Raw genomic sequence first — 23,251 nt, 5'->3', positions numbered from 1 at the left:
ATCGCAGAGAAGTACTAGGGGCAGCAAACAGAAGCGCAACCCACGATTAGGAGACAGGTTCATCTGCATGCTCCAATATGATGAGTCAGGAGAGATATACATGTTCTATGCTATTTTACCCGAGAGAGAGCAGGAGTGATTATAAGCTAGTTCATGCTCTTAATTAATTAGTACTTGTCCTCTCATGTCTGTGTTCTTCATCCTGAACTTAATCTCAAATAGTGATTTGGCTTTTGTGGTCTTATGAACGCTTATAATCTCATGACCATGTTGAACTCGATGATATCTTTGCTTCTGGTACATGTGAATGTTTCTTCTTTAAGCTAGTGTTGGTGGTGATTAGATAGCGGTAATGACTATATGATGATTAAATAGTGGTAATGACGACTATGATGATTTTTAGCTAGCTAGTATATAGTTGTTGGTGATGATATGATGCAAGAGTTTTTATATTAATATGATGATGATGATGATGAGTTATTATATCATTTATGAAAGAAACCGCAGATTAGTTTCAACTGGATGGATCCTAGCTAAGTGATCAAGTATATGCCATATCCATATTACTTGATCACTTAGCTAGGATCCATGCATCCAGTCGAAACTAATCTGCGGTACTTTCACCTAATGACTTAACAACTCATTATAATGTAAAAACAATCTCTAAATTAAATTGAAAACACAAAACTAAAGGAAAAATAAAAAATAAAATCAAAACCGCCCAAACATTTAGTACCGGTTGGTACACCAACCGGTACTAATGGTCTCCCCGCATCCGGGCCTGGCTCGTGCCACGTGGTGGCACTTTAGTGGCGGTTCGTGCCGAACCGGTACTAAAGAGGGGGGGAGGGGGGGGCTTTAGTCCCCACCCTTTAGTGCCGGTTGCAGAACCGGCACTAAAGGCCCTTACGAACCGGTGATACAGCCCGGTTCTGCACTAGTGTTCGTCACCGATGAGCTCCTACAGTATATCTTCGAAAGGTGTTCTTCTATTCTCACTTAGCTTTCTGTTCGAAATTTTTACCAATCCCATTCATTCCTTGAACATCTTTATGAGAAAAGATCGAACTGCGTACCGGCTGCAGGTCGCACTCACTGACTACCCTTCGGCTTACATGGTGCGACGTCTTCAGGACAAGACCCATCAATGTGATAAGAGAATCACCTTTGCTGGAGCTGCGTACCCTTGAACTCGACGGCGTTTACATGAACGCCGGAGAATTGACCGACGTCCTTGAGAGATGCCCGCTCCTCGAGGTTCTTTGGTTGCACGATTGTTTCCAGATCAATGACGATGGTGAGCGTGCGTTGCGAGAGAAATTCGCCAGGATCAAGAACCTGACGATCGAGTGGCGTGAGGAGTCCATCTACACTTCCGATTACGGGAACGACGACTGCGACAGAGTTCCTGATTTTGAAGATGAGTGCAACGATTACGGGAACTACTACTGCCACTGCGACTGGGTGATGGCCCAAGGTGTGGCCCTTGTGCCCCAACCCATGTGTGTCTGTGATATAACCAGACCCGACTAGGTCTCATCTTTTTTGTTTTTGAGAGGTTAGGTCTCATCTTGCAAGACAGACATCGGGCTGTAGTGGGCGACCCAGTAATAGTGTTAGTTTCTTTGTTACGTTTGTTTTTTTATTCGCTTGATCTTTCTTACTTTTATTTATATTTCGGAAATGAAAATAATTTATTAAAATTTTAAAAAATATATTCAACTAGCATTTTAAAATGTTCATACAGTTTAAATTTTTTTTGCTTAATTTAATATTTTAATAATTCAAAAATGTTAATAAGATTTAATAAATGTCCACACATTTAATACTTTATTCATGACATTGTGAAACTCATCATGAAAATGTAAAAATCTGTTTCCATAGTTTGTAAAATCTATTCATACAATTCAAATAATTGCCCATGGAATTTTTTAAAAAAAATACGTGTTAAAAAATATTTTTCGTGACATTTAAAGGAAAAATACTCATGAAAATATAAAAATTTACTCATGTAATTTCTTAACACGTGTCCCCCCCCCCCCCAAAAAAAACGTTCAACATGTATTTTTAAAAAGTTCAATGCGTATCTAAACACATGTTCGACCCAAAAAATATTCAAGAAGTATTTAAAAAGTCAACATCTATTTTGAAAAAATATAAAAGGAAAAGGACAAAAACATAAAACATAAAAAAGTAAAAACAAAATAAAAACCGATGAAGAAATAAAACTATGCGGAGCTTCCCAAAATTTGCCAAGACCGGAGGTTCCATGAACCGGTCCTCATAAGCTTCATCCTGCGGCCTGAGATCTTGTGGCCGGAGAAGGACGATGTCCCAAGTCCAGGACCAAGTTGGCACCCTGGAACAATCGTCCTAGGAGGCCCGTGCCCTAAGGCCAACTCCACCGCGCGAGCCCATTTTGTCCGGCCCTGTCCGTTTAGCGCAAAAGGGACAAATCAAGCGGCCCAGCGTGCGATGGCCCGGACCCATCTTGTCCGTTTTATGTCCGGGCCGACCCATTTTGAGCGCAAACTTGCGCCGGGTTTAGGTCGCCACGGACACCGAACGGACGCGCCGCTCGTCCGCGTCTGGCCGCGTGATGGGGCGGCCACCTACCTCCCACCCGCCAACATCAATGCGCACGGGCGGCCGGCCCCACCTGTCATCGGCCCAGTGGAAGGTCGCCGTCCTTCTTAAATGGGACCCGTGGACCGGTCGTCGTCCTCACTTCCCACTCCGGCCCCTCTCTGCCCCCTCGAAAGCCGACACGCCCAAACCCTAGCCACTCCCCGTCCTCGAACTCACCGGCCGGCCGCAACCATGGGGCTATGGAACTACGGCCGCAAGGGGAAGCACGACCGCGAGGCCGGCTCCTCCTCGGGCCGCCGCCGCGGCTCCGTTAAGAAGGAGGAGCCCGCGTCACCGCCGCGCTCCTCCCGTCGAGCTCCCGCGCCGGCCCCCTTCACCATCGCCCCTAGGCCCGCCGGCGAGCGCGACCGGCAGTACCTCTGCGCGGACGTGTGTCGGCGGTACTGGGAGACGAGGACGCCGGTCCCGTGGAGCGACGTCCACCTCCCCAACGGATGGCACCTCAGCGCCGACCGGGTCCCGATCCCGCCGATGCCGATGGGTGGCCGTGCGCGCCGCGATGAGATCGAGCGCCGCCGCCGCCTCCTCCCCGACGACCTGTACTACGACGACAGGTACGCCCCCGACTCTGTGCTCTGGGACACATGGCTCCAGGACGAGCACGACACGCGCCGCGCGTCCTACTTCGTCAGCATGGTGTCTGGGCCGCGGCAGCCACGTCGAGAGGTGCGCGGGCGTACGCGGGTGAGCGGCCTCACGCCCATGCCGTCACCTTCCCCGTCTCCGTCACCACCTCCACCTCCTCGCATGACAGCGGAGGAGGAGGCCTGGCTCATGCAGCGTGTCATGGAGGACTCCATGAACACGCACGACGAGCGCCAATGGCACGGCTTGGAGGAGGCGCTGGCACTCTCTGCCGCCGGCGACGTCGCCTTCCCCGAGATGGAGATGGTGGCCGTCAAGGAGGACGAGAGGAGGGAGGAGGCGATGGAGGCGGAGCCGGTGGCCGCGTTCCACCCCGGCCTGGTGGGCCAGCAATGGAGCTGGTCGTGCACCGTGCCGGAGATGGTCGACGCCGTGGGGGGCGTGAACTGGCGCCCCACGCCGCCGCGGTCACCGGAGCGGGAGGCCTCGCCACGGGAGGAGGTGGTGCAGGCACCTCCAGCCTTCCAGGCCGCCCCTGTGTACCATGCGCCGCCGTCCCACCTCTGGACGCCGCCGGCCTACGTCGACCTCGTCAGCGACGACGACGACACCGGCGGCCACTGAAGACGGCGAGGGCCATGGCATCGACGGGCGCGGCTGGAGCGCACGGCGGCGTTTTTGTTTTTGTTTTTTTATGTTAATTAAGTCAAGTGAACTGCTAAACTGGGCCGTTTTATGGCCGTGACCCCGTAACTAAGTTTTATGTTTATTAAACTGCGTTATTTAGTTTTTTTAGTCATTTTATTTACGTTTTTCTGTTTTGTTAAATCATGTTCAACACGGACGTGATTTGGGGTGCGGCCGCGCGATGGGCGCACGCACGACCCAACAGACAAGACCGGACACGGGCGAACCCATCGACGTTCCAAAGGGACAAAATCCGGCCAAACCGGACGTCCGTTTGGGATCGCACGGTGGAGTTGGCCTAAGATGGCGATAGTTCTCGAAACATAATTTTGATGGACTCGTGGATGTAGAACCACAATTCGACTTGCACTCAGGTAACATCACGCCAGGAGGACGTGCAAGCCAGAGACACACTAGGACACGGACACGCGTCTAAATAGCCACACAATGCAATTCCTATAGCACTAGTTCAAGTCGGACATGACCTGCTAGCAGTATTGACATACAGTACTCCGTACCTGATTAGGTTCGGATTATTTCCAACATGGTTGGCACGAGATTTCGGCCAGAACGCGTGAAGAAAGGCCTCGTATTCAACAGTCAAAGACCGACGGGTTCACGTCCCAGAGGATTGATCGATCATCGATGGACGATGGGGCGCTTCCCCGGTCAGAGCCGCCTGCCACGGACTGGTCGCTGCTGCCCCTCGACACCCTCGCCTCGATCTTCGTCAGGCTCGGCGCCGTCGAGGTCCTCATGGGCGCCGGCCTCGTGTGCCGCTCGTGGCTCGAGGCGGCCAAGTTGCCCGATGTATGGCGAGCCGTGGACATGGAGAAGCACGAGGTCGTGGTCCGGAAGAGCAGTGTTGTCCTGCGCGCAATGGCGAAGGCGGCCGTGGACCGTTCCGGCGGACAGCTTCGGGTGTTCGCCGGGAGGTTCTTTGTCACCGATGAGCTCCTACAGTATATCTTGGAAAGGTGTTTCTTCTTACGTCTCTTAGTTTACTGTTTGAAATATTATCATGTTTATGAGAAAGATCATGCTACTGTCTGCAGGTCGCCCTCACTGACTACCCTGCGGCTTGTATGGTGCAACGTCTTTTTTTTTCTTTTTTTTTGAAACGGGCAAAAAAGCTTTTGCCTTATATTGATATAGGAGAAGCAAACTGGGGTATGGCAAGAGCCAAAAAACAAAAAAAACGAGGAAGGGGGCGAACACTGCCCCCGACACAGGGGAAAGAGGATCAGCCTACAAGTCCCGCCAGATTTTTAGCACCGGCGAGGATCCAGTCCTTCCCCTCTTCCCTAATCTTATGCATGACAACCGAAGGCAGGGAGGACTTATTGTTGAAAACTCGCTCGTTCCTCTCTTTCCAGATCTCCCAAGTGATAAGCGTGATCGCTGAGCGCAAGCCTATTGGGGAGGAGGTGGTGGACTTAGAAACGGCCAGTCAATAGTCCACGACTTTAAGCCTACCCTCCCCGATGCTGCTGATGAGTTCTGGACAAGATAGTCAAGAGGCCGCGGCCGTCCAGATACGTCTGGAGACGGCCAATATGGTGCAACGTCTTCAACACACGACTCGTCAACGTGATGAGAGAGTCGCCTCTACTGGAGTTGCGTTTCCTTGAACTTGAAATAATTCGCGTCACCGTGGGAGTACTGAGCGACGTCCTTGAGAGCTGCCCTCGCCTGGCAGTTCTCCGGGTGCGCGATTGCTCCGGGATCAAGGGCCACCACGAGCATGCCCTGCGAGCGAAATTCGCCCGGATCGACACCATGGCGGTCGAAAGTGATTATGCGTACCTTTGGCCCTTTTTTTTCTGATTAAGAGAGCTACGACTGCAACTAATTTCCAAGATGACATCACAGTGTGCTCTTTATGATGGGTACCTTGGATCGGATTACATCTTTATGTTTGTGACGGGGCTTCGCGATTGTAGGTCGCGCTTAATTGTGTGTGAAGCAGACAAATCAGGAACTCACTCTCTTTGAAGTCAGGATGCCTCCCGCTCCCGCTCCCGCTCCGCCCTTCTCGCAAGCCGCCCCGCCGGCCTCCGGCCAAGCCCCAGCCACCAAACACCTTGCCTTCCCGACGCCCGACCTCACTCTTGCCACCAACCCCCTACACGAGCTCCTCCCATCAGTGGCTCCACCACCCTCGCCATTCTTCGACCTACCCTATGTCAAGGCCGGCCAGGTTGCGCTCCGTTGTTTCCTGGGCTGCAGCAATGTCATGGGCCTGGAGTTTGAAGACGATTGCAGCAACTACCTCCGCCTCAACATCACCACTCCGGCCCTCCACCTCGCCACCCCGCTCTACATCACCTTCGGCTACTCCAACCGCCACCTCGACGCCATAGTTGCTGTCGCTCTGCTCCAGGCCGTCCTGGGCGGCTCTGCTGCTCACTTCTTTGTCGCACAATGCTCTCCCTTGATCTTTCATTTCCACGTCGCTTCTGCGCGTGTTGCAGAGATCATCCTCGCTCAAACCACTCTCCGTTGCTGCAACTACTCCTTCTCCTTCGCTAGAACCCTGCCCCCGCTCCCACCTCCACCTCGCTCTGCTGCTACATGCATGACGATTGCACAGCTGCTCCAAATCCCCGCGACCTGGGCGTCCACTTCGAAAGGGTCGCATGGGCACAATGTCGATCGCCTGTCTCCACTCATCTACCAAACCAGCAACACGGATGCCGCACGTACGCGCGTGTCATCCAGTTCCCTTTCGCTCTTGATGCTTCCACGATGAGCCTCATCCTTGCCGGCCTCTTTGGCGGCGTACGCCACCTTTTCAACGTAACGGATGATGGAGACTCATGGTTCTCCTTCACCGTTGCCTCGCCTGATGTTGCATCGCTCATCGCCTCCATGGGCGACTTCCGCAAGCTGGGCATGATGATCCGCTTCCCATGGCCTCTGCCTGGGGGGGGGGGTACCTGCTGCTTGCCTTCTGGGGTTGCACTGCCGTCATCTGCTGGTGCCGCGTCTCCCTCGCCGTCGGCGGCTGATCATGCTCTGCTGCCACCTGCGTCCACAACTCTTGATCTACCCAAGGAGCGTCGTCAACGGCCTGGTATTAGCTTTTTCTATCGTATGCTTAATGTTAATCGCTTTACCCAGCTTACACCACACGTGCATTACACTCAACACACGCACCTGTTTTGGATTACTTTCTTGCCAATTACTGTTAGGCCTAATGAACTGTTAGTCGAGTCTGCCCTAAACCACTGTTTTTCGGTCAAACAAGATTTTCTGGCAGTCAAAGTTCATGAGCACATTTTTAAGTCTGGCATCTTCTCCCACGCAACCAAAATTCAAATTCTCAAACATGGGTCCCTTGATTTTGAAGGGCTTCGACTCTTTCTCTTTGACCAGCTTGAACCGGCCGTCGCTCACTGTAGTCGTTTCCTTCATAATTATACCAAGTTTACATACCCTCCTCTGCCCCCTCGATCGGACTCCATCCTTGGCCCTTTCTCTCATCAGCTACTGCAGGTCCATGCGCCACTGCAGTCCCCCGCGGTCGCACGCTCGCTGCACGTCCACCCTACCCCGCATGCGCCTGGGGCCCGCTTCATGCATAATGATGGCCGTGCGGCGCCAGCAGACACACCAAATCTTGCAAAAGATCCGTACGTTGTGCCAGATTCGCCGCATGCGACCGGTGTTGACGCGCGCCCCCAGGAATCCCTCTCTGTCTCTCTGTCTGTGCCATTTTTGGACGGCCCGCTTGCCCGCCCCGCGTCTAATCTGGCCCCCGCTGCGCCGCCCTCTGTCTCCCCACGCGCGGCCACGACGACCGCATCAACGGCGAATCTTGTATCGGGAACCGACGAGGCGGAGAGATCACGCGCTCGCCCGTCACTGCAGCTCCTCCACGCTGCCTCTGATCAGCATCTAGGCCTCATGATCACGCCTAAACTCCCTCTACAGGCTACGTCGGCCGCTCGGTCACCACGCCACAGCACGTCGCCCCATCGCCCTCTGACACACGCAACGGACCCAGCTGCTCTGACGGCGGCCTTGTCACCCTCGGAGTCCAACAACAAAACGACGCCTTCGTACAAAGATGCCCTCCTCTCCTCCCCTCCCGCTCACAGCCATCCACTCCCTCACCCACCTATATAACACCTCGACGCCTCCTTCCCCCTCAACCACGCTCTCGCACTCCTCCTCCCTCCCAAAGAAAGCGGCGCTGCTTCCGGTGCCTTTCTCTAGATCATTGTGTGGAGACCTGCCGTGACCCCGTTGTCGGTGTCAAAACCGGCGGATCTCGGGTAGGGGGTCCCGAACTGTGCGTCTAAGGCGGATGGTAATAGCAAGCGGGGACACAATGTTTACCCAGGTTCGGGCCCTCTCAATGGAGGTAATACCCTACTTCCTGCTTGATTGATCTTGATGATATGAGTATTACAAGAGTTGATCTACCACGAGATCGTATAGGCTAAACCCTAGAAGCTAGCCTATGATTATGATTGTTTTTGTCCTACGGACTAAACCCTCTGGTTTATATAGACACCGGAGGGGGCTAGGGTTACACAGAATCGGTTACAAGGGAGGAGATCTACATATCCGAATTGCCAAGCTTGCCTTCCACGCAAAGGAGAGTCCCACCCGGACACGGGACGAAGTCTTGAATCTTGTATCTTCATAGTCCAACAGTCCGGCCAAAGTACATAGTCCGGCTGTCCGAGGACCCCCTTATCCAGGACTCCCTCACCCGTCCGCTGCGCTCGCTGCTGGCGGTGTGGCCACCGTAGCCGTGACTGCAGGTATAAGAGGATATGGCCTTTCTTCCCACCTCTTCCCGACTCTTTCTCCTCCCAACCTAACCCAGCTTTTTGCACACGCAACATGGACTCCGCTGGCCCCTCCTCGTCGGCGGCCAGCGCCGCACGCACGCTCATGATCGGCGACGTCCCCATCATCCTCTCTGAACCATTCACCGCGCTTTGCATTCCCTCCCCACTCGTCCTCAATTGCATTCCCGTCAATGCCAACAGGCTCCCCTCCCCCCTCGCCACCACGCTGTTGGGGAACGTAGTAATTTCAAAAAAATTCCTACGCACACGCAAGATCATGGTGATGCATAGCAACGAGAGGGGAGAGTGTTGTCCACGTACCCTCGTAGACCGACAGCGGAAGCGTTATCACAACGCGGTTGATGTAGTAGTACGTCTTCACGATCCGACCGATCAAGTACCGAACGTACGGCACCTCCGAGTTCTACACACGTTCAGCTCGATGACGTCCCTCGAACTCCGATCCAGCCGAGTGTTGAGGGAGAGTTTCGTCAGCACGACGGCGTGGTGACGATGATGATGTTTCACCGACGCAGGGCTTCGCCTAAGCTCCGCAACGGTATTATCGAGGTGTAATATGGTGGAGGGGGGCACCGCACACGGCTAAGAGATCTCAAGGATCAATTGTTGTGTCTTTGGGGTGCCCCCTGCCCCCGTATATAAAGGAGCAAGGGAGGAGGAGGCCGGCCCTAGGAGGGGGCGCACCAAGTGTGGAGTCCTACTAGGACTCCCTAGTCCTAGTAGGATTCCACCTCCCATATGGAATAGGAAAAGAGGAAGGGAAAAAGAGAAGGAAGGAAGGGGGCGCCCCCCTTCCCTAGTCCAATTCGGACCAGACCAAGGGGAGGGGTGCGGCCACCCTTGAGGCCCTTTTCCTTCTTTCCCGTATGGCCCAATAAGGCCCAATACGTATTCCCGTAACTCTCCGGTACTCCGAAAAATACCCGAATCACTCGGAACCTTTCCGAAGTCCGAATATAGTCGTCCAATATATCGATCTTTACGTCTCGGCCATTTCGAGATTCCTCGTCATGTCCCCGATCTCATCGAGGACTCCGAACTCCTTCGGTACATCAAAACTCAATAAAACTGTCATCGTAACGTTAAGCGTGCGGACCCTACGGGTTCGAGAACTATGTAGACATGACCGAGACACGTCTCCGGTCAATAACCAATAGCGGGACCTGGATGCCCATATTGGCTCCCACATATTCTACGAAGATCTTTATCGGTCAGACCGCATAACAACATACGTTGTTCCCTTTGTCACCGGTATGTTACTTGCCCGAGATTTGATCGTCGGTATCTCGATACCTAGTTCAATCTCCTTATCGACAAGTCTATTTACTCGTTCCGTAACACATCATCCCGCAACTAACTCATTAGTCACAATGCTTGCAAGGCTTATAGTGATGTGCATTACCGAGTGGGCCCAGAGATACCTCTCCGACAATCGGAGTGACAAATCCTAATCTCGAAATACGCCAACCCAACAAGTACCTTTGGAGACACCTGTAGAGCACCTTTATAATCATCCATTTACGTTGTGACGTTTGGTAGCACACAAAGTGTTCCTCCGGTAAACGGGAGTTGCATAATCTCATAGTCATAGGAACATGTATAAGTCATGAAGAAAGCAATAGCAACATACTAAACGATCGAGTGCTAAGCTAACGGAATGGGTCAAGTCAATCACGTCATTCTCCTAATGAGGTGATCTCGTTAATCAAATGACAACTTATGTCTATGGCTAGGAAACATAACCATCTTTGATTAACGAGCTAGTCAAGTAGAGGCATACTAGTGACACTCTATTTGTCTATGTATTCACACATGTATTATGTTTCCGGTTAATATAATTCTAGCATGAATAATAAAAATTTATCATGATATAAGGAAATATATAATACTTTATTATTGCCTCTAGGGCATATTTCCTTCACACGCGCCTCTGCGCCTCCACCCACACCCACCCCCCCCTCCGAGAAACCCAGCACACGCACACGCCCCCGTTCGACACCCAGGAGCTGCGGGAACGTCTCTCCGACGTCCTCCTTGTTGGAAATATGCCCTAGAGGCAATAATAAAATGGTTATTATTATATTTCCTTGTTCATGATAATTGTCTATTGTTCATGCTATAACTGTGTTATCCGGAAATCGTAATACATGTGTGAATACATAGACCACAACATGTCCCTAGTGAGCCTCTAGTTGACTAGCTCATTGATCAACAGATAGTCATGGTTTCCTGACTATGGACATTGGATGTCATTGATAACGGGATCACATCATTAGGAGAATGATGTGATGGACAAGACCCAATCCTAAGCATAGCACAAGATCGTGTAGTTCGTTTGCTAGAGCTTTTCCAAATGTCAAGTATCATTTCCTTAGACCATGTGATTGTGCAACTCCCGGATACCATAGGAGTGCTTTGGGTGTGCCAAACGTCACAACGTAACTGGGTGGCTATAAAGGTGCACTACGGGTATCTCCGAAAGTGTCTGTTGGGTTGGCACGAATCGAGACTGGGATTTGTCACTCCGTATGACGGAGAGGTATCTCTGGGCCCACTCAGTAATGCATCATCATAATGAGCTCAATGTGACCAAGTGTTTGGTCACGGGATCATGCATTACGGTACGAGTAAAGTGACTTGCCGGTAACGAGATTGAACAAGGTATTGGGATACCGACGATCGAATCTCGGGCAAGTAACGTACCGATTGACAAAGGGAATTGTATACGGAATTGATTGAATCCTCGACATCGTGGTTCATCCGATGAGATCATCGTGGAACATGTGGGAGCCAACATGGGTATCCAGATCCCGCTGTTGGTTATTGACCGGAGAGTCGTCTCGGTCATGTCTGCATGTCTCCCGAACCCGTAGGGTCTACACACTTAAGGTTCGGTGACGCTAGAGTTGTAGAGATATTAGTATGTGGTTAACCGAAAGTTGTTCGGAGTCCCGGATGAGATCCCGGATGTCACGAGTAGTTCCGGAATGGTCCGGAGGTAAAGATTTATATATGGGAAGTCCTATTTTGGCCACCGGAAAATGTTCGGGATTTTTCGGTATTGTACCGGGAAGGTTCTAGAAGGTTCCGAAGTGGGGCCCACCTGCATGGGGGGACCCACATGAACGTGGGTAGTGGGGGAAAGGCCCCACACCCCTGGTCAAGGCGCACCAAGATCCCACCTTAGAGGGAATAAGATCATATCCCGAAGGGATAAGATCAAGATCCCTAAAAAAGGAGGATAACAATCAGTGGGGAAGGGAAATGATGTGATTTCTTTCCCCCACCTTTGCCAACGCCCCAATGGACTTGGAGGGCAAGAAACCAGGCCCCTCCACCCCTATATATAGTGGGGAGGCGCATGGGAGCAGCACCCCAAGCCCATGGCGCCTCCCTCTCCCTCCCGTGACACCTCTCCCTCTCGCTGAGCTTGGCGAAGCCATGCCGAGACCCCCGCTGCTTCCACCACCACGCCGTCGTGCTGCTGGATCTCCATCAACCTCTCCCTCCCCTTGCTGGATCAAGAAGGAGGAGACGTCTTCCCAACCGTACGTGTGTTGAACGCGGAGGTGCCGTCCGTTCGGCGCTCGGTCATCGGTGATTTGGATCACGACGAGTACGACTCCATCAACCCCGTTCACTTGAACGCTTCCGCTCGCGATCTACAAGGGTATGTAGATGCACTCTTTTCCCTCTCGTTGCTAGAAGACTCCATAGATTGTTCTTGGTGATGCGTAGAATTTTTTTAATTTCTGCAACGATCTCCAACAGTGGCATCATGAGCTAGGTCTATGCGTAGTTTCTATGCACGAGTAGAACACAAAGCAGTTGTGGGCGTCGATATTGTCAATTTACTTGCCATTACTAGTCTTATCTTGATTCGGCGGCATCGTGGGATGAAGCGGCCCGGACCGACCTTACACGTACGCTTACGTGAGACAGGTTCCACCGACTGACATGCACTAGTTGCATAAGGTGGCTAGCGGGTGTCTGTCTCTCCCACTTTAGTCGGATCGGATTCGATGAAAAGGGTCCTTATGAAGGGTAAATAGAAATTGGCATATCACGTTGTGGTTTTACGTAGGTAAGAAACGTTCTTGCTAGAAACCTATAGAAGCCACGTAAAAACATGCAACAATAATTAGAGGACGTCTAATTTGTTTTTGCAGCATCTGCCTTGTGATGTGATATGGCCAAAAGGATGTGATGTATGAGATTGATCATGTTCTTGTAATAGGAATCACGACTTGCATGTCGATGAGTATGACAACCAGCAGGAGCCATAGGAGTTGTCTTTATTTTTGTATGACCTGTGTGTCATTGAATAACGCCATGTAAATTACTTTACTTTATTGCTAAACACGTTAGCCATAGAAGTAGAAGTAATCGTTGGCGTGACAACTTCATGAAGACACGATGATGGAGATCATGGTGTCATGCCGGTGACGAAGATGATCATGGCGCCCCGAAGATGGAGATCAAAGGAGCAATATGATACTGGCTATATCATGTCACTATTTGATTGCATGTGATGTTTATCATATTTTGCTTCTTATTTTCTTAGTACGACGGTAGTAAGTAAGATGATCCCTTATAATAATTTCAAGAAAGTGTTCCCCCTAACTGTGCGCCGTTGCGAAAGCCCGTTGTTTCGAAGCACCAAGTGATGATCGGGTGTGATAGATTCTAACGTTCACATACAACGGGTGTAAGATAGATTTACACATGCAAAACACTTAGGTTGACTTGACGAGCCTAGCATGTACAGACATGGCCTCGGAACACAAGAGACCGAAAGGTCGAACATGAGTCGTATAGAAGATACGATCAACATGAAGATGTTCACCGATGTTGACTAGTCCGTCTCACGTGATGATCGGACACGGCCTAGTTGACTCGGATCATGTTTCACTTAGATGACTAGAGGGATGTCTATCTGAGTGGGAGTTCATTGAATAATTTGATTAGATGAACTTAATTATCATGAACTTAGTCTAAAATCTTTACAATATGTCTTGTAGATCAAATGTCCCACGCTAATGTTGCCCTCAACTTCAACGCGTTCCTAGAGAAAACCAAGCTGAAAGATGATGGCAGCAACTATACGGACTGGGTCCGGAACCTGAGGATCATCCTCATAGCTGCCAAGAAAGATTATGTCCTACAAGCACCGCTAGGTGACGCACCCATCCCAGAGAACCAAGACGTTATGAACGCTTGGCAGCAGTGTGCTGATGATTACTCCCTCGTTCAGTGCAGCATGCTTTACAGCTTAGAACCGGGGCTCCAAAAGCGTTTTGAGCAACACGGAGCATATGAGATGTTCGAAGAGCTGAAAATGGTTTTCCAAGCTCATGCCCGGGTCGAGAGATATGAAGTCTCCGACAAGTTCTTCAGTTGTAAGATGGAGGAAAATAGTTCTGTCAGTGAGCACATACTCAAAATGTCTGGGTTACACAACCGCTTGACTCAGCTGGGAGTTAATCTCCCGGATGACGCGGTCATTGACAGAATCCTTCAGTCGCTTCCACCGAGCTACAAGAGCTTTGTGATGAACTTCAATATGCAGGGGATGGAAAAGACCATTCCTGAGGTATATTCAATGCTGAAATCAGCAGAGGTGGAGATCAAAAAGGAACATCAAGTGTTGATGGTGAATAAAACCACTAAGTTCAAGAAAGGCAAGGGTAAGAAGAACTTCAAGAAGGACGGCAAGGGAGTTGCCGCGCCCGGTAAGCCAGTTGCCGGGAAGAAGCCAAAGAATGGACCCAAGCCTGAGACTGAGTGCTTTTATTGCAAGGGAAGTGGTCACTGGAAGCGGAACTGCCCCAAGTACTTAGCGGACAAGAAGGCCGGCAACACCAAAGGTAGATGTGATATACATGTTATTGATGTGTACCTTACCAGCACTCGTAGTAGCTCCTGGGTATTTGATACCGGTGCGGTTGCTCATATTTGTAACTCAAAGCAGGAGCTGCGGAATAAACGGAGACTGGCAAAGGACGAGGTGATGATGCACGTCGGGAATGGTTCCAAGGTCGATGTGATCGCCGTCGGCACGCTACCTCTACATTTACCTACGGGATTGGTTTTAAACCTCAATAATTGTTATTTAGTGCCAGCTTTGAGCATGAACATTGTATCAGGATCTCGTTTAATTCGAGATGGCTACTCATTTAAATCCGAGAATAATGGTTGTTCTATTTATATGAGAGATATGTTTCATGGTCATGCCCCGCTGGTTAATGGTTTATTCTTAATGAATCTCGAACGTAGTGTTACACATATTCATAGTGTGAATACCAAAAGATGTAAGGTTGATAATGATAGTCCCACATACTTGTGGCACTGCCGTCTTGGTCACATTGGTGTCAAACGCATGAAGAAGCTCCATGCAAATGGACTTTTGGAGTCTCTTGATTACGAATCATTTGACACGTGCGAACCATGCCTCATGGGTAAGATGACCAAGACTCCGTTCTCCGGAACAATGGAGCGAGCAACCAACTTATTGGAAATCATACATACTGATGTGTGCGGTCCAATGAGTGTTGAGGCTCGCGGTGGCTATCGTTATGTTCTCACTCTCACTGATGACTTGAGTAGATATGGGTATGTCTACCTAATGAAACACAAGTCTGAGACCTTTGAAAAGTTCAAGGAATTTCAGAGTGAGGTTGAGAATCAACGTGACAGGAAAAATAAAGTTCTTACGATCAGATCGTGGAGGGGAATATTTGAGTCACGAATTTGGCACACACTTAAGGAAATGTGGAATAGTTTCACAACTCACGCCGCCTGGAACACCTCAGCGAAATGGTGTGTCCGAACGTCGTAATCGCACTCTATTGGATATGGTGCGATCTATGATGTCTCTTACCGATCTACCGCTCTCATTTTGGGGCTATGCTTTAGAGACTGCCGCATTCACTTTCAATAGGGCTCCGTCGAAATCCGTTGAGACGACACCGTATGAATTATGGTTTGGGAAGAAACCTAAGCTGTCGTTTCTAAAAGTTTGGGGATGCGATGCTTATGTCAAGAAACTTCAACCTGAAAAGCTCGAACCCAAGTCGGAAAAATGCGTCTTCATAGGATACCCTAAGGAAACCATTGGGTATACCTTCTACCTCAGATCCGAAGGCAAGATCTTTGTTGCCAAGAATGGGTCCTTTCTGGAGAAAGAGTTTCTCTCGAAAGAAGTAAGTGGGAGGAAAGTGGAACTTGATGAAGTACTACCTCTTGAACCGGAAAGTAGCGCAGCTCAGGAAGATGTTCCTGTGGTGCCTGCACTGACTAGAGAGGAAGCTAATGATGATGATCAAGGTACTTCGGATCAAGTTACTACTGAACTTCGTAGGTCCACGAGGACACGTTCCACACCAGAGTGGTATGGCAACCCTGTCCTGGAAATCATGTTGTTAGACAACGGTGAACCTTCGAACTATGAAGAAGCAATGGCGGGCCTAGATTCCAACAAATGGCTTGAAGCCATGCAATCCGAGATAGGATCCATGTATGAAAACAAAGTGTGGACTTTGACAGACTTGCCCGATGATCGGCGAGCGATAGAAAACAAATGGATCTTTAAGAAGAAGACGGACGCGGATGGTAAGTTACCGTCTATAAAGCTTGACTTGTCGCTAAGGGTTATCGACAAGTTCAAGGGGTTGACTACGATGAGACTTTCTCACCCGTAGCGAAGCTGAAGTCCGTCCGAATCATGTTAGCAATTGCCGCATACTATGATTATGAGATATGGCAAATGGACGTCAAAACGGCATTCCTTAACGGCTTTCTTAAGGAAGAATTGTATATGATGCAGCCGGAAGGTTTTGTCGATCCTAAGAATACTAACAAGGTATGCAAGCTCCAGCGCTCCATCTATGGGCTGGTGCAAGCATCTCGGAGTTGGAACATTCGATTTGATGAGATGATCAAAGCGTTTGGGTTTACACAGACTTATGGAGAAGCCTGTGTTTACAAGAAAGTGAGTGGGAGCTCTGTAGCATTTCTCATATTATATGTGGATGACATACTGTTGATGGGAAATGATATAGAATTCTTGGGAAGCATAAAGGCCTACTTGAACAAGTGTTTTTCAATGAAGGACCTTGGAGAAGCTGCTTATATATTAGGCATCAAGATCTATAGAGATAGATCAAGACGCCTCATTGGTCTTTCACAAAGTACGTACCTTGACAAGATATTGAAGAAGTTCAATATGGATCAGTCCAAGAAGGGGTTCTTGCCTGTATTGCAAGGTGTGCAATTGAGCACGGCTCAATGCCCGACCACGGCAGAAGATAGAGAAAAGATGAGTGTCGTCCCCTATGCCTCGGCCATAGGGTCTATTATGTATGCCATGCTGTGTACCAGACCTGATGTAAACCTTGCCGTAAGTTTGGTAGGAAGGTACCAAAGTAATCCCGGCATGGAACACTGGACAGCGGTCAAGAATATCCTGAAGTACCTGAAGAGGACTAAGGATATGTTTCTCGTTTATGGAGGTGACGAAGAGCTCGTCGTAAAGGGTTACGTCGATGCTAGCTTCGACACAGATCTGGATGACTCTAAGTCACAAACCGGATGCGTCTATATTTTTAATGGTGGGGCAGTAAGCTGGTGCAGTTGCAAGCAAAGCATTGTGGCGAGATCTACATGTGAAGCGGAATACATGGCGGCCTCAGAGGCAGCACAAGAAGCAATCTGGGTGAAGGATGTCATTACCGACCTAGGAGTTATTCCCAATGCGTCGGGCCCGATGACTCTCTTCTGTGACAACACTGGAGCTATTGCCCTTGCCAAGGAGCCCAGGTTTCACAGGAAGACCAGGCATATCAAGCGTCGCTTCAACTCCATTTGTGAAAATGTTCAAAATGGAGACATAGATATTTGTAAAGTACATACGGACCTGAATGTAGCAGATCCGTTGACTAAACCTCTCCCTAGAGCAAAACATGATCAACACCAGAACTCTATGGGTGTTCGATTCATCACAATGTAACTAGATTATTGACTCTAGTGCAAGTGGGAGACTGTTGGAAATATGCCCTAGAGGCAATAATAAAATGGTTATTATTATATTTCCTTGTTCATGATAATTGTCTATTGTTCATGCTATAATTGTGTTATCCGGAAATCGTAATACATGTGTGAATACATAGACCACAACATGTCCCTAGTGAGCCTCTAGTTGACTAGCTCGTTGATCAACAGATAGTCATGGTTTCCTGACTATGGACATTGGATGTCATTGATAACGGGATCACATCATTAGGAGAATGATGTGATGGACAAGACCCAATCCTAAGCATAGCACAAGATCGTGTAGTTCGTTTGCTAGAGCTTTTCCAAATGTCAAGTATCATTTCCTTAGACCATGTGATTGTGCAACTCCCGGATACCATAGGAGTGCTTTGGGTGTGCCAAACGTCACAACGTAACTGGGTGGCTATAAAGGTGCACTACGGGTATCTCCGAAAGTGTCTGTTGGGTTGGCACGAATCGAGACTGGGATTTGTCACTCCGTATGACGGAGAGGTATCTCTGGGCCCACTCGGTAATGCATCATCATAATGAGCTCAATGTGACCAAGTGTTTGGTCACGGGATCATGCATTACGGTACGAGTAAAGTGACTTGCCGGTAACGAGATTGAACAAGGTATTGGGATACCGACGATCGAATCTCGGGCAAGTAACGTACCGATTGACAAAGGGAATTGTATACGGGATTGATTGAATCCTCGACATCGTGGTTCATCCGATGAGATCATCGTGGAACATGTGGGAGCCAACATGGGTATCCAGATCCCGCTGTTGGTTAATGACCGGAGAGTCGTCTCGGTCATGTCTGCATGTCTCCCGAACCCGTAGGGTCTACACACTTAAGGTTCAGTGACGCTAGAGTTTTAGAGATATTAGTATGCGGTTAACCGAAAGTTGTTCGGAGTCCCGGATGAGATCCCGGACGTCACGAGTAGTTCCGGAATGGTCCGGAGGTAAAGATTTATATATGGGAAGTCCTATTTTGGCCACCGGAAAATGTTCGGGATTTTTCGGTATTGTACCGGGAAGGTTCTAGAAGGTTCCGAAGTGGGGCCCACCTGCATGCGGGGACCCACATGAACGTGGGTAGTGGGGGCAAGGCCCCACACCCCTAGTCAAGGCGCACCAAGATCCCACCTTAGATGGAATAAGATCATATCCCGAAGGGATAAGATCAAGATCCCTAAAAAAGGAGGATAACAATCGGTGGGGAAGGGAAATGATGGGATTTCTTTCCCCCACCTTTGCCAACGCCCCAATGGACTTGGAGGGCAAGAAACCAGCCCCCTCCACCCCTATATATAGTGGGGAGGCGCATGGGAGCAGCACCCCAAGCCCCTGGCGCCTCCCTCTCCCTCCCGTGACACCTCTCCCTCTCGCTGAGCTTGGCGAAGCCCTGCCGAGATCCCCGCTGCTTCCACCACCACGCCGTCGTGCTGCTGGATCTCCATCAACCTCTCCCTCCCCTTGCTGGATCAAGAAGGAAGAGACGTCTTCCCAACCGTACATGTGTTGAACGCGGAGGTGCCGTCCGTCCGGCGCTCGGTCATCGGTGATTTGGATCACGACGAGTACGACTCCATCAACCCCGTTCACTTGAACGCTTCCGCTCGCGATCTACAAGGGTATGTAGATGCACTCTTTTCCCTCTCGTTGCTAGAAGACTCCATAGATTGTTCTTGGTGATGCGTAGAAATTTTTTAATTTCTGCAACGATCTCCAACACTCCTTGCCTCCCAATACACTCGCTCCCCTTCTCACGTCTCCGAAACCGACTCCGATGAGGAGCCGCCACGGCCGTTCCATGAGGCTGGGCTGTTGCCGCCCTACGGGGATATGTCCTTAGTCGCCGCTCCACCATGCCTAGTCCACTGCCCGCGCCGCTTTGCTTTCGTGCACCTTCAGAACCCAGACCCCAACCCCACCCCCTCATCCGCAAAGCCATCCAACACACCTGCGACAACCCCGCCTTCATCATGGGCGGATCATGGCGGGGGATTGCTTGCCTCACCTTCCACACACCCGCCGCACGCAATGACATGATTAGCCATAGCCCAATAGAGTTAGAAGGGAATGTAGTCACTATTGAGCCGGTCGAGCACGTCGACCGCTCAATTGCTATGTTCACTGACCTCGCTGAGGTCGAGGTCTCCGAGTTTCCGCACGAGCTCTGGCACAATGACAGCATACGCTTCGCCCTGGCCTTCCTGGGCGACGTTTGCGCCGTTGACGACTTCTGCCTCCATGGCATCGATTACACTTTAGTTCGCGCACTTGTGCTCCTCCAATCAGGCAAACCAGCCCCTGGCATTGTCATCCAGCTTCCACCCATCAATGAGATCAAAATCGCCAAAGTAGTAGAGGTTTCTCGCTGGCACCACGGTGATGGGGCCAATCCCTTCGGTGGTGACTCATCTGACGGCGACTCGGCGCCGCTCTCTCAGTGTGCATCTCCACGTTCGCCCTCCCCTGTTCACCTCGCCCCCGTCGTCTCTGCGGTTCGTGCGGGGTGGCGCGCCGATCCCACCTACGGCGGCTCTAGGCCGGTCGCTCCCCGTGCACCTGTCGCATCTCTTGGCTCTGCCTCAGACAGATCCGCCCTGGCCTCACCTTTCCCTCCTCCTAGAACCATGCGCCAGCCACTTACCATCTCCGACGACGATTCTGCTGCGTCCGATGACATGCACGCCCCGCTCCTGCATGGCGTGCTCTCAGACTCTCTGGACGCGGTGCATGCACCCCCTCCTGAGGACCATCCCCCACCTGTCATCCGCCCGGCTGCGCAGGTGGGTTCTGTGGTGCCACCCAGCCCATGCTTTGGGCCGCCCGCCGCCCCTCTGATCGCGGGCCCGCTGATGCCGTCCCTCGCGTCCGCATTCGCCGTGGTTATCCCACCTGCAGAGGATCCTGCTGTCCCCACCTCCTTCACATTCTCTGCTGGCGAGTCTTCATCACGTGCTGCTGGTAACCCCGCTCCCCCGCCTACCCTCAATCAATTAAACCCTATGCCTCCTGCTTCTCTGCCACTGACTGTGATCGCCGTGGATGCAGCTCTCCCTCTGCAGGATCTGGACACTCACGAGTGCACTATTTGCAAGGAGCGCCGTAAGACGGCACGCGACCAGTCCGTTTCCAGAGACAAGCTTCGGCGGAGTGCGCGACTGGCTGGCAAGGAGGCCAAGTACTCTCCCATGCTCGCCAAAGCTGTCAAGGCCAAGGCGACCCGCCTCTCTGATGCGGACGTCGGCTCAGCCATTGACCGCGCCATCCAGGAGGCCCGCCTCCACGAGTCCGATGCCCCTCCTGCCTCCCCCGAAGATCTTGCGGCTATCGCGCTGCTCTATGGCGCCGACGACGGCCAGGTGGATGCCATCCTTGGGTCCGAGGCCTCTGACTCTGGTGATGACGAAGCTCCATGATCTGCACTCTTAGTGCCCCTGGCCCGGTGGCGTGGTCTCGACCGTTTACGCCACTCTTAGTTTCACCGCATGTAGCTGCCGTTATCCTGTACTTTTGGTTGTCGAGACCTCGATCGTTTGTATCACTGCTACTCTGGTTTCCGCCCGTAGCTTTTGTGCATGTACGCATGTTGTACCCCGCCTCTGCTTGTTGGTGCTGTTTCAAACTCTATGAGTAATGACGCCTTCTTAAACATTGTAATGTATGTTACGGTAATGTTATGAACCGTGGAAGCTTAGGGCCTGGTGTGCGTGTGTTGTACATTGTTAGGATAGGTTAGGTTGTTGAGATATGATCCTATAATTAGCTCGGAGATCAATCCACACCTAACCTAAACCTAACCACTTGTAAGCCGCCGGCCTTGGCCCCTTTATTAACACGCAACGCGCCCCTGCATCAAGCATGCGCTTTCAGCTATTTTCACACTTTTCTCCTCAATGCAAGCTAGCACTAGTGGGCCTCATTAAAAAATAGAAAATAAAGACTCTAATACACATGCATCTCTACTTTTCACTCCACCCTTTTCAACTTTTGACACCGGACCACACTTTTTCTCTCCACAAGCGCCCGCCTCCAGAGGATCCCGTTTTCCTATCCGAACCTACTTTACCTGATATCCGGTCCTACATGGCATGTGAGGCATCACCCTGAGGCTATGCATTGTACATGCCCTTATTTTATCAATCTCATCTGGATCATCTTTACGAGAAAGATCGCGCTACTGTCTGCAGGTCGCCCTCGCTGACTACCCTGCGGCTTTTATCCTGCCCCCGAAGCAAACGACTCCTCAACGTGATAAGAGAGTCACCTCTGCTGGAGCTGCGCTCCCTGGTAGTTGAATACAGCGACCTCACCGTGCGAGAGCTGAGCGACGTCCTTGAGAGCTGCCCTGTCCTGGAGTTTGTTCGGGTGCGCTGCAATCGCTCAAAGATGTACTATGGCGAAGACGAGGAGCAGGCCCTGCGAGCGAAATTCGCCCGGATCAAGACCATCAAGGTCGAGTATGATGGTCCGTCGCTCTCGTTCTACTCGCGAATGCTAAATTTGCCCGGATCGAGACCATGACGGTCGAGTATGGTGATCCGTTCCTCTGGCTCTACTTGGCTGATAACGAGAGCTACCGACTGGTATAATCTTGCATGTGAGAATACAGATTGTTCTTTATGATCAGTACCTTACAACTTAGCTAGATCGATCCGTGTGTTTTTACGGGGCTTTGCTACTGTACGTGGCCCTTAATTGCCTGTTAAAGCATTTTATCTTTGACTCTAGTGTTTCTTTTAACACAGTACAAACGCCGATACTCACATACACGCTCATATATTCATTCCTGTGAACGCATATATGCACACTTTATTTTTATAAGCACCTTCAAGATGCTGAGCCGGCACAATATCTTAGAGATTGTCTCTAGTGTTGTATCCAATGAGTTGATGGGCTTGTCGTTTGATGTGTTGAATAAAACAAAAAGCTTGCAAACATATGCAGGTGTCTTTCCTACTCCCCAAGAAAAGTCTTCTTCCTTCCACCACCGGCGCCGCCGCCGATCCGCCCCACCTCCGATGGCCTTTGGGCCATGGAGATGCGGAGGATCTCAGCCCCACACCGGCAGGAGGGACCCCGTTCTCGTTTTTGTTAGGTTAATCGTCTTGGTTGGGGCTGTGTGGCGGTGGCGATGTCCCTCAGTAGGAATAATGTCTCCCACATCCTATCCCCGTCCCGATGGTGCGATTAGCGTTGTCGAAGGATGTGTGGAGGTGCGTCTCCGTCGGATCTCACGGGATTCAGTCAGTGCTGGTCTTCGGTGGATCTTTGTGGATCCAGTTCGTCTTCGTTCGTGTGGTTACAAGTTTGATCTTTTCGATCTACAACTCTCTTCATCGGCGATGGTTGCTGCTCTGGTGTGCTAGTCCTTTGGGGCCTTAGTACGACGACTTCCCAACTGTCTACTACACCAAGGTTTGCCCGGCTCCGGTGAGGGAGGGGCGATGACGGC

General features: G+C 50.8%; 1 protein-coding gene across 1 annotated transcript; it reads left to right on the top strand.

The window, feature by feature from the left end:
* The first annotated feature begins 4,462 nt into the window (after window positions 1–4,462).
* Window positions 4,463–22,320, top strand: LOC123121092 (F-box protein SKIP19-like). Its single transcript, XM_044541019.1, has 2 exons — window positions 4,463–4,898; window positions 21,987–22,320. The coding sequence occupies exons 1-2, from the start codon at window positions 4,567–4,569 to the stop codon at window positions 22,318–22,320; spliced, it is 666 nt and encodes a 221-aa protein (XP_044396954.1). The 5' UTR covers window positions 4,463–4,566.
* The last annotated feature ends 931 nt before the right edge of the window (window positions 22,321–23,251 follow it).

Source organism: Triticum aestivum, chromosome 5D (assembly GCF_018294505.1).
Source record: "Triticum aestivum cultivar Chinese Spring chromosome 5D, IWGSC CS RefSeq v2.1, whole genome shotgun sequence".
NCBI classification, from domain to species: domain Eukaryota; kingdom Viridiplantae; phylum Streptophyta; class Magnoliopsida; order Poales; family Poaceae; genus Triticum; species Triticum aestivum.
Note: the sequence above shows the minus strand (reverse complement) of the source record. Positions and strands in the feature narration are given on the sequence as shown.

Bases quoted from the DNA above. Each gene is read 5' to 3' on its own strand.
- LOC123121092 (XM_044541019.1), top strand. From the start codon at position 4,567: ATGGACGATGGGGCGCTTCCCCGGTCAGAGCCGCCTGCCACGGACTGG. The intron at 4,899-21,986 runs GTGTTTCTTCTT...TACTGTCTGCAG, and splicing joins CTACAGTATATCTTGGAAAG to GTCGCCCTCGCTGACTACCC.